This window comes from Triticum aestivum, chromosome 5D, assembly GCF_018294505.1.
Source record: "Triticum aestivum cultivar Chinese Spring chromosome 5D, IWGSC CS RefSeq v2.1, whole genome shotgun sequence".
Taxonomy (NCBI): Eukaryota; Viridiplantae; Streptophyta; class Magnoliopsida; order Poales; family Poaceae; genus Triticum; species Triticum aestivum.
In genome coordinates, this window is record NC_057808.1 from 76,821,721 (window position 1) to 76,833,841 (window position 12,121).

Consider the following 12,121-nt stretch of genomic DNA (forward strand, 5'->3'; position numbering starts at 1 on the left):
GTAGATGTCAAAGCATTTTCAATTGGTTAACACAACAACTATACAGCCATGTGATTTATACGTAATGATTTAGTCTGCATCCTAGAACACTATGCACTATCTTCTCCTTTATATGTTTATTGACATGTACTCCTTGTTTTGTGAAGAAAAAAACTTGTTTGCAATGAAAAAACCGCATGTTATCCTTTTTTATCACTTCACATATTTGCTCCTCTATGTGATGAGACTGATCATATAATTAGTACAGATTCAATAGTAACCCCATTCACACAGTGTGTTTTTTTTTCGGAAAGGAGGATTACCCCCGTTCACACAGTGGTGTCAATACATAAGCTTCATAGAGTAAATAATAGTACACAGAGCGCCTCATAGGCACAATTCATGTTATGCAGCTTATGCTAATATTATTTCCACTACCATCGAGGAGTCAATATGTCACAATCGTTCAGCAACTTTTAGCTATATGATATAAGATTTATAAACATATATCCTTCGTTTGAATTATCTTTTACCAGTTACCACTCAATTGTTGAATTAAATTGTTCAATACCTTGAAAGTTACCGATAGATCTCATCTAGCTAGGAATTTGACTACTGGTTAGAGTTTAATGATATCACTGCAAAGTGCTCTAAGTCATGTTTGCATTTTTTTTTATAGTTTCTAGAAGATTGGTTGGTCCTTTTTAGAAAAATCTGGAAGACAACCACTTTATCATTTTTTTCAGAAAGAAAAATAAATCACAGTCATTTAAAAGCACTAGTGTCAGATATGTGCAATCATTTCTTTCCCAAGGCCGGTGCATTACATGACTATTTATGTTCCATGGTACCCAAGCATGGATCTCCAAGGTTCAATTCTTTTTTCATCTTTAGGAAAACAAGTGAAAAGGCTTTGTTGTGGATTTCACCTCTAGCCTACCCCAACTTGTTTGAGATTAAAAGCTTTGTTGTTGTTGAGGAAAACAAGTGAAAAGTACATTATGGCTATATGAATTCCCTAAAATTGTCTATGCCGAGTGTTTACATGGTGGATTTGCGTATCTTTTGTTTGATTTCGCCTTTTGAGGGTTAACTCTAACTATCGTTGAAAGTGAGACTTCGGTTGAGAAAGCATTCTAATTAAATACTAATTGCTCACATATGCATTGCCCAATCACACATCCATCATAAATTCTTTTATTCGCTAATATGAAAAGCTCATGAGTTACCAATACAACACACATCCATATGTACATTAAATCAAAATCACAGACTTATACTATAATATGTCCCAGGATTTGCGTCCACCTTGAGTACGAAATTAATTTCAGCCCCATCTGAAGCCTTGCTCTCTAGCAGAAGCTTCTGACGCTGTTTTGCCAAGAACTCCTCATCGTTCCTCTTGACTAAAACTGTCATCGACTCTAGAACTGTAGCATTTAGTACGAAAAAAGTTACAAAATCAATGTCAGGTTTTTTGGCCCGATAACAATCCAATACAATTTTTTTTAGACGGATGTCAAAAGATCTGTGAAGGTCCCGGTGTTTACGACGCCACAAATTCTTCGTCCCAGATTTCTCGCACTGAAAAGAACATCGACAAACCAAATACATAACAACTTCCGAACAACAAGTAGATCAATAAAGCAATCAAACAAAATGTACTATCGGTGAAACAATCATCACCTGAATGTACAACTTCTCCAAGCACGGAAAACATCTCATCAATTCAATAACCATGTCCAAACATAGAGTACGCATACAGAGATGCAAAGACTTGATTCTGCACGGTGCTGTTGAAAGGCTACCAATTGCAATGCGCGGTCCCTTCATAAAAGCATGAAATCCAACATTAGACAATAATATACATAGGTTTGCAAATCATATGTAACTTCTGTATGCACTGAAATGCAAGTTATATAGAAGGCTGAGGATGGTAAAAATGAAGATCTTACCTGATGAATATCTGTGGAACCAAACACGAGCCTGGTGGAGTTAGTACAACAACCTAGGGACTCCAACTTAGGTGCCGAGAGCACTGATACATGCAAATCCTGGTTCTGATCAAGATGGAATAATCTTTCAAGATGAGGGGCACTCTCGATGATGAGCTCCTCCATGGATGGATCTGGCGAAGAATTGCCAACTTCAATGCTTCTAAGGGTAAATGAATTGATCCGGAGGCAACGGGCTCCACTGCACCGAATAATTAGCAAAACCTCGAGAGAAGGGCTGCCGGCAATCATGCTGCTGAGTGAGAACTCCGAGAGGAAGACATAATCAAGACCGAGCTTCTTAAGCTGCGGGAAGTGAAGCCCTTGAACGATGTCGTCCGTGAGTGTGCAATGTCCGAATTGGGCGACACAGAGGGTGGGCGAAAAACGGAAGATAGATGTCGGTGCCGGCAACCGCTGCCAATTGTGCCACGGCCGACGGTAGAACTCAAGCTCCTTGAGTTTATTCAGAGCGGGGGACAGGAGACAGGCGTCCACGGCAGCATCGTTCTCCATGTTCGTGGCCAAGAGTGGGCGAATGCAGAAGCGCTGGCAGTCGCCTTGGTGGGAGGAAATTATGCGTTGTAAGACATCGCCGAGCTTACCATGATTAGAACGGGCGATTTCACCGCAGTCGATGTTGAGAGGAAGAGAGCGCCAGAGGGGAAGCCACCGTTTCGCGAGGATCTGCGTGCGACCGCGTTGCTTCATGGGGAGGACCGAAATAATCTTCCGGAGCACGTCGTCGGGGAGGTCGCTGAGGTGGAGATCTCGCCCGTCTCCACCTCCATCGTGGTCAGCCGCTCCGGGATCGGGCGCTGCCGCCGGCGCCGGAGCCGGACTGCCCTCGCCCTTGAGTGCGGCTGACTTCCTCTTCCTGGTAGTCGCACTCCTCCTACTACCGCCGGCCTCCATCTCCTTGGGCAGAGACGGCTGCTAGTCCGGCGGTGAAGAGAATTAGGTTTGGGAGTTTGGTGGTGGAGGTCAGGTTCGGAGCAGGACGAGGGAAGCTTCTGAGGATGACAGCCGAACCCTACTGTCCGATGTGAGTAAATGGTAAGCTGGCGTGATCGAGCAAGTAGAAACTGCCCGCGATGTGACATGTGGGCATGGGACCAAACCTGCACTGGGCGGCCCAGGTCAATAGCGTCCCCCTTTTTTCTTCTGCAAATTTGGAATTTCATTCATCACTCATCAACCGTGCTAAAACCCCGCTGCTCACCAGCTAGCGGGGACGCATGCTTCCAACAAAAAGGATATACGTCCAGCTGCAGCTTTAATTTGCCTTATTTTGTTGCAGAAGAGAAGGCGTCAAAGCTAGCGACAGCGAGGAGACGGTGGATCGCCGGGACGGCAGCAAGTCGGGAATGAGGGACCAATATATTATAGTGTTCTGACATTTTATGGGATTTTGTGCTTCTCCAATCAGTAACGAGGGATAAATACATTACAGTGTTCCGACAGTTTTGACAGTGGCGATTCTATGAAAAGGATCATGAGAAGGGCAATGGTTTCCTCCACACCGGTGCTTGTTTTCTGTTTCAGTCATATTTCATGTCAACCGTTGGTTCCTCCACCTTTCTCTTTACTTCTCATCCCTCCCCAACAATCCAGTTCTCCATCAAACAAAATTTTAAAATGAAGACCATCAACCTAAGCGAAGCTCCACATAGCCAAGATTCCGGCTGGGCCGGTGGTATATTCACGTAATTAACAACGATAAGACATGGGAAATATCATGTCGCAAATTTGAACAACAGGGGACGAAACCATCAATTTCTATTTAGGCCAGTGGCTGTAGACATTAAGTGGCCAACAGCAGATCTTTGAGCAACATTATTCTAGAAAGTGAGTGAGTTGTGAATGGGCCAACACGAGAACACATGTTAAATAGGCTTGTACGTGTGTTGTTTAACGTGACAATGTGTCATGATATAATTGTGTGTGCGTGTGTGTGTGTATTATTGTACAAGGAAGGTCGTTAGCAAGGATAAGCCCAATCTTGTATATCTTGGATTAGGGGCCAAGCCTACCAACAACCTTCGGCACATTGTATTCTGCTGAGCATATAAACACGCGTGCGCGAGGAGTGCACACGTTTCCATACTTCCTTTCTTACATGGTAATCGGAGCTAGCCTCGAAATCATCCAGGGCGACTTCTTCAAGTTCCTTCCCCTCCTCTCCATTTGCTCACGCCGCAACCAAGAAGCTCTCACCAAAGGTAATCAGGTGCTATGGTGTGCCACCGTCGTCTCTGCCATCAGGGGGTGCAGATGGTAGACTACCTCGACACCGGGAAGGCAGTGCCACCCATGACCATTGAGGTCACCGCCGACGATGGGAAAGACGAAGTCCAAGGCGCGCGAAAGATCAGCAGGATTTCTCCTACCTGCTGACCATGCTGCCGCGGGAGATGGCCATCCAAGTGGTCTCATGTCAGCTGTCACACGGTGGCGTAGCTCTGGAACTCCATCGAGGGGATGCTCACCTCTCACACGCGTGCGAGCACTGTCGACGTCCGGATCGCGCTGGCAAAACTGCAGAAGGGAAGCTCCACCATCAGTGAATATGTTGGTAAGATAATTTCTTTATGTGATAAATTGATAGTTTTAGAGAAGAAGGTTGATGAAGAGGATGTCGTTTCTCACATCCTCGCCGGGCTCGATGAGGAGTTCAACCCGGTTGTGTCCGCTATGTGTTCGCGGGTAGAGCCCGTCACTGCACCGGAGCTGACTCGTAGCTCCTAAGCTTCGAGCCCACTATGAATCTTCGGCGCGGGGCGTCAGAGTCCTCCGCCAACGCGGCCACTCGTGCTCGCTTCACCAAGCAGTAGGACGGCAACGCCACCGGCGGTGGTGATCGCAGCCGCAGCTACACCAACAAACAAGGCGGCGGGGCAACAGTGGTGACCGTGGTCACAATTTCCCCAAGCCTGGCAACCATGCCGGCTGTAGCGGCAACGGCGGCGGCGACAACTATAGAAGCGGCGTCAACTACTCCAACAACCAGGCGGCCGAACCAACTTGCCAGATTTGCGGCAAGGGTGGACACCCAGCTGGTAAGTGATGGAAGTGGTTCGACAACTCTTACTAGAGGAGTGATGCGCGCTCAGTCAACATGATCGCACCCGGTATAGGGTAGATACAAGCTGGTATATGGATAGTGGTGCAACTAACCATATCATCGTTGACTTGGAGAAGCTGACGGTCCTGGACAGGTGCAGGTATGGCAATTGATCACATTGGTCATACAACTGTTCAAACCCTTGACCATGACCTTCATCTAAACAATATTCTTCATGTCCCTGAGGCTACAAAAAGTTTGATTCCAGCAAGTTGCCTTGCCATTGGTAATGACACTTTTGTTGAAATTCACCCCTACTCTTTTCTTGTTAATTATTGGGAAACGAGGAGGGTTCTTCTTCGAGGCAGGGGTAGGAGAGGTCTCTATACCATCAAGCACATGGGATCATACGTCAAGAAGTAAGTGCTCAGTGTCACCAAACCATCTTCGGATTGCTGACACCGACGTTTAGGTCATCCATCTTCTATCGTTGTTAGGAAGATCAACAGTAAAAATATACTCCGTGGTAGCAATTTCAATAATGAGTTTGTATGTGATGCCCGCCAGAAAGGCAAAATTCACCAATTACTGTATCCAAAATCAATGAGTGAATCAAAATTTACTTTAGAATTCACTTTTTTCTTATGTGTGGGGTCCTACGGTACAAACCGTAGATAGAAAAAATTGTGTGAGTTTCATTGACGATTTTAGCAAATTCACGTGGATCTACCTAAGCAAACATAAGTCTGAAGTTTTTTAAAAAAAATTCATGACTTTGAGAACCTTATTGAACGACAATTTGACCGAAAAAATCTTGCTCTTCAAACAGATTGGGGAGGCGAGTACGAAAAATTAAACTCCTTCACAAAGATTGGGATCTCTCACCACGTCTCGTGTCCCCATGCAAATCAGCAAAATGGTTCAGCTGAACGGAAGCACTGTCACTTTATTGAAGTCGGTTTGTTTATTCTTGCCCAAGAATCTATGCCCTTGAAATTTGTGGATGAGTCCTTCATTGGTGCAGCACACTTAATTAATAGAATGGCGTATGCGCGTGGGCGCAACGGATTTCGCTCCCGTGTGCTCATCCCTTGCTTGTTCTTTCGGGTTCCCGTGGTTCCTATGCCGCCGCGTTTCCCGGTCCTTTTCTTTTAGTGCTTCGACTGCAAAGTTATCAACTTTGAAACTACCCTTACCAGATAGTTTTTTTTAGCAAAACCAGATTGTTTGGTGAAACACCAGACTACTCATCCCTTCGTATTTTCACGTGCGCCTGCTGGGCCATCCTTCGCCAATAAAATGCTCACAAACTTCAATTCCGCTCCGAACAATGTGCATTTCTAGAGTACAGTAATCTGCACAATGGGTACAAATGCCTGGACATTTCCACAAGACGAGTTTACATCTCTTGCGATGTGCCGGTTGACGAAAATATTTTCCCCTTCTCTACCTATCGAGCTTACGTGCTGAAATCATCTTGCTACCTATCGAGCTTTTAAATCCAACTGTTAAGGAGGAGAATATGTTGATGATCATTTGATTAATAGTTCTGCTAATCATGATGCTAATGATGCAGTGAGCAATGATGAAAAAACACAGCTGAAATGTATGATTTTGTGCAACAAGCGCTTCCAAATATGTCGGGCACAAGACAAAGAGAGGATCCTCCTACAAACACCGATCCGAAGAGATCCAACGCAGGACCTGATGCACCTGCCATGCAAATGGACCCCCAGGAAGATCAGCAAACACCGCAGGCAGGCGGTTCAGTGGGCAGTCCACCCGCATGCGACGCGCGGTGTGGACCAGCCGTAGGGTCGGCGCGTCCTCAAGCAACACCTGGTAGGAGCCGGACGGGTACGGCTCGTTCGCTGCACCGAGGAATGATGGCATGCGGGGCCCTTTCCATGTGTCACCTGCACATAGGTTGATTCAGTCGGGGCCACGATTGAGATTCGCTAGATCACTCAGTGGTCGTACAAGAACGATCCTATGTGGCAACTACTTCCATACGTCCCAGTACGCGCTCGCAACAAGATATTTCCATAACTGCAATTCCCAAAAACATAACGGTTAGGTATGACAAAAAAATTAATTTGTGTAGTGCTGCTACTGTGAGCCACAAGATCTAGTAGAAGTTTTAGATGCTAAAAATTGCAAACATGCTATGGAGATAGGATACGGTGCACTTATGGAAATTCAAACATGGCATCTAGTATCAGCTAAACAAGGGAGGAATATTATAGATTGCAAGTGGGTGTATAAAACTAAAAGAAAACCATATGGTAATATAGATAGATACAAAGCTAGGTTAGTTTCTACAGGCTTTAAGCAACGATATGGTTTTGATTATGAGGACACATTCGGTCCAGTTGTTAAAACTACAACTATCGGGCTTGTTCCGTCTATTGTTGTCTCCAAGGGTTGGAGCCTTCACAAGTTGGATGTACATAATGCGTTTTTGCATGGCATTCTTGATGAAGAGGTCTATATGCGACAGCCACCTGGTTTTGCGGACGATATAAACCACACCCTGTGTGCAAGTTGGATAAAGCTTTGTATGGTCTAAAACAGACACGCAGAGCTTGGTATTCAAGGTTGAGTACAAATGTACAACAACTTGGATTTCGACCCTCAAAAGGAGACACCTCCTTGTTCTTCTTCAACAAAGAGAAGGTGACCATTTTTATGTTCATTTATGTAGATGACATAATTGTTGTGAGTTCCTCGCAAGAAGATACGTCAACTTTGCTTAGAAATTGAAAATTCAATTTGCACTTAAGGACTTGGGAGAGTTACATTACTTTCTAGGAATCAAAGTGAAAAAGACACATGATGGTATTCTGTTATCCCAAGAGAAGTATGCTACTGATATACTCAAGCATGTTGGGACGAAGGATTGTAAACTTTCGAGTACACCCTTGTCTACCACTGAAGAACTATCATTGCATGAACGAGCATTGTTAAGTCTAGAAGAAGGGACTAAATATAAGTGTAGTTGGTGCACTTCAGTATCTAACTTTGACAAGGCTTGATGTATCTTTTGTTTGTTAATATCTTGCATTCTCATACTTCTTTGCATTGAACAGCTGTAAAAAGGATATTGAGTTATATTCAAGGAAGTGCTGCATTTGGGCTAAAGATATGTAAGTCACCATCAACAACAGTAAGTGCCTTTTCTGAAGCAGACTGGGCAGGGTGTCCTGATGGCAGGAGATCTACCAGTGGGTTGTCTATTTTCGTTGGCTCAAACCTTATATCATGGAATAGAAAGAAAGAGGCAACGGTCTCTCGTTCTGGCACTAAAGCAGAATACATATCATTAGCAAATGCAACTACTGTGGTAATGTGGGTAGAAACCCTACTTGATGAATTGGGTATTGAAAGAACACATACTTCTTTCTTGTGGTGTGATGATAACCTTGGAGCAACTTACCTTCCTGCAAATCATGTATTTCATGCAAGAACAAAACAGATAGAAATTGACTTTCATTTTGTTCGAGAAAGAGTTGCACGGAAACTTGGTGATGGATTTACAAAGCCCCTACAAGCTTGACAACATTACGCCTTCAAGAACAATCTAAACCTTGACATGTTCATCCAGATTGAGGGAAGATGTTAAATAGGCTTATATGTATGTTGTGTAATGTGACAATGTGTCACGATGTAATTCTGTTCGTGTATATGTATTTGTTTACACGAGAGGTTCTTAGCAATGATAAAACCAATCTTGTATATCTTGGACTAGGGGCCAAGCCTACCAATACTAGTAGACAACAGGGCTTTGGTCCAGGGCCAGATAAGGGCATTAATTCCGGTTACCTTATAAACTTGGACCAATGGGTGCATCAGTCCCGGTTCATGAGGTCAGGGTGCCGGCCGGGCCTCGGGGTCCATTGGTCCCGGTTTGTCTGACCCCTTTGGTCCCAGTTCGTGAGGTTAGGGCACCGGCCGGGCCTCGGGGGCCATTGGTCCCGGTTTGTCTGACCCCTTTGGTCCTGGTTCTAGACACGAACCGGGACCAATGTGCCTCGCTCTTGGCGCAGCCCCTTTGGTCCCAGTTGGTGGCTGAAACCGGGACTAAAGGTCAGTCTTCTGTCCCAGTTCTAGCCACCAACCGGGACTAAAGAGACGCCTATATATATGCTCGCCCCTGCCTGCTCACTCCTCTGTTTTTTGGTCGGCCAGCGTGTGCAGGTGTGTGTGGCTCTCCTCTCACCTCCTATGCACATGGGTGTTTGATGAAATGCCCGAGCCACACTTAAAATTTCTCCTCTCCAAGCACGGCCTCCAAACTCCATTTTCCTCAAGATTTGTCTAGGTTTGGCCGTCCATCCCGTCCCGTCCCCGTCCTCATCGTCGTCGATCACCTGCGCCGATCTCGTCGCTGGCACCACTATGGTGAGCCTCTTGTTCTTATCTTCTTTTTAAAAGAAAAAAGATTCTTACTTGTATGATTTAGATAGATATTTGTATAATTTTCTTACTATTATGATTGTTTGTTATTATATAGTGCCATGGTTTTGGTATCCGCCCCCCTCGGCCCTCGTCCTGTCTATGATACGGATGTGGTATATTATCTTTTATAACCATTTGGTTTCATTTAGTGTTTATAACAATTATGCCGACCAACGTGACATAGATGTTTTTATCTAGGAGGTATGTGAACCGGAAATTCCAACCGACCCTCCTATCGAGAGGTTAAATCTATTATATATAAAAAGCACATGAAGGGCCAACCAAAAAAAGATAAAAATGCAAGAAATTACCACAAAAATTAGAAACATCCAACCATCAATTCAATCACATAGCCAATCACAGCCGATAGATCTCTAAAATAATCTATTCACCTTAAACATGAAAAAAATTAACCACCTTTGCCACGGATTAGTTTTTTTACCTGTATCTTGGCTACGAATTAGTTTTTTTAATCCTGAAAAAGTTGAAGACTCCATCGTAAAGAAGAGAAAAAGAAAGAAAAAGGGTTACGCTCCCCTTCCTCACGCATGCTGTTGTCGTCATGTCCTTTATCCAGGTGAGATATTTGATACTGGCTTTTTTCTTTCATCCTTCGGTTATTGAGGCTGGGCTTCCGATCCTTTATCCAGGTGAGATCTTTGATACTGGCTTTTTTCTTCCATCCTTCGGTTGTTGAGGCAGGGCTTCCGATCTATCAACGCTGCAAGGAAACTGCTCGATTGAGGGCTGAGCGTGGCATGCATCAATGGTGTTCCATGTTCTGCAGCTTGCACATGCCTCTGCACGCGGCTGCACGACATCAGGTATTGATCAACGCAAGTTCAAGGTCAGGAAAAGATTTTTTTTTATGTGCATAGGGAGCAGCCAAAACGTATATGCAGGACACGAAGCAAACGGCTACGTGGTGTCTTGATCAGATCGGCGAACTTGGTCAGAAGATTTAACTTAATTTTCTTTGTTTCCCACGTCTGGCGTCCCACGGATTTCTCCTCGAGCTCCACCAGGTTGATTGTTGGCGTGGCCTACAGAGAGAAGATAGCACCGGCGGCGCCTGCCCAAATCATCAAATCTGATAGCCACCACCGGATTTACGTGGATGGGCTGGCAGATTGATCTACCGTAAGATTGCATCGGCGGCCGGTCAAATCATCAACTCATCATCGCGCCGGATTTACGTGGATGCAGGGGTTGCTGATGGGATGACGTGCAGACAGAGAATATTGCGGCAAGCGGACGGCCGAATCATGGTCTCATGATCACCGGATTTACATGGATGGGATGCTGATTGCTTCAGGTACATGTCAGAGAAGCTGCACCGGCAGCTGCCCATGTCATTAACTCATCGTGATGCTAGGCAAATTGATTGACGTACATAGGATAGCTGTTGCCATGATGTTCCATGTTCTGCAGCTTGCACGTGCCTCTGCACGCGGCTGCATGACATCAGGTAGTGCATAGGGAGCAGCCAAAACGTATAGGCAGAACACGAAGCAAACTGCAGTGTGGTGCCTTGATCAGATCGGCGATCTTTGGTCAGAAGATTAACTTAATTTTCTTTGTTTCCCAAACTAAGTTGTCTCAATTAGCTACAAGCAAAAGCAAACAGAGAAAGGCTACTCATGTTCGAAATAATATATAGAGACACTTTGGAACCCTATGTTATTACGAGATTACTTCTGATAAATTTGTAGATGTTCCCGAGAGAAATAATTAGCTCCTTGCCTCATGTAAGCAATCAGATCTATGTATTGTGACAGGTAGAGTATTTTTCCATTGTCCGCTCCCCCTATTTTTGGCAGTACCACATAAGATTTCCATGCATGGTTCTGTTGGAAGCTATATATATGTCCATGCAGAGAGTAACAGAGGTGGCCGGCTTGGTGGAAGAAGTAGCTGGGACGTTCCAGTAAAAAGCCAGAACAGCTTGGAATAGAGGCCATCAGCAAGGACGTTGATCTTGGTGGCACTGATATCTGAGAGTGATACAGATAACACGAGTAAGATTGGTGGACATACATATCATGGTAATTGGGGGCAGATATGGTAGGTGTTACTTACTGGTAGCTATATATCTGCAACCATCATTGGGCACTATATTTGATTAAGTTATACCACGGTATTCACAAAAGGAAAATTTGAAATCTTACAACCATGCATGCATGGTTCACATGGTTCCATTCTAATTATTGTATTTAACTTAATTATGATTTTTGTTGCGAGTGAAAACAATAACTATGTATTCGCCTGCAACAGTCTGTTCTTTACAACCATATAGGAAGCACTATTCCTCCTGTTCACAAATCATAATACTGTAATGACGTATGTAGAACACGAAGGAAACAGCCATGTGGTGCGATTAGGTTTCAGATTGGCGAGCTTGATCAGAAGATTAACTAAATTTGCTTTGTTTCGCTAAGTGCACACAGATGCTATGAAGAACCTACGTTCACTCAATCAGCTACAAACAAAAGCTAACAGAGATGGGTTGCTCATCTTAGAAATTATAGAGCCATATGTTATTAAAGATAACTTCTGGTTAATGGCAGATGTTCAAGAGAGCAATAATTAGCTCCTTGCCTCATGTACGCAGCCCAGAGCTACGTAT

The 12,121-nt window shown here is 44.4% G+C and overlaps 1 protein-coding gene and 1 pseudogene across 1 annotated transcript; one reads left to right on the forward strand and one right to left on the reverse strand.

Annotated features, from left to right (window-relative positions):
• Positions 1 to 1,153: 1,153 nt before the first annotated feature.
• Positions 1,154 to 2,989, reverse strand: LOC123124382 (F-box protein At4g09920-like). Its single transcript, XM_044545006.1, has 3 exons — positions 1,935 to 2,989; positions 1,666 to 1,806; positions 1,154 to 1,563 (listed from the first exon to the last, which is right to left on the reverse strand). The coding sequence occupies exons 1-3, from the start codon at positions 2,886 to 2,888 to the stop codon at positions 1,246 to 1,248; spliced, it is 1,413 nt and encodes a 470-aa protein (XP_044400941.1). The 5' UTR covers positions 2,889 to 2,989; the 3' UTR covers positions 1,154 to 1,245.
• A 1,603-nt stretch (positions 2,990 to 4,592) lies between these two features.
• LOC123126400 (uncharacterized) lies at positions 4,593 to 4,730 on the forward strand (annotated as a pseudogene).
• Positions 4,731 to 12,121: the final 7,391 nt, after the last annotated feature.

Coding starts and splice junctions, on each gene's coding strand:
- LOC123124382 (XM_044545006.1), bottom strand. CDS start 2,888: ATGGAGGCCGGCGGTAGTAGGAGGAGTGCGACTACCAGGAAGAGGAAG. Junction 1,807..1,934: donor GTTCCACAGATATTCATCAG/GTAAGATCTTCA, acceptor GCTTTTATGAAG/GGACCGCGCATTGCAATTGG. Junction 1,564..1,665: donor TGGAGAAGTTGTACATTCAG/GTGATGATTGTT, acceptor TGTTCTTTTCAG/TGCGAGAAATCTGGGACGAA.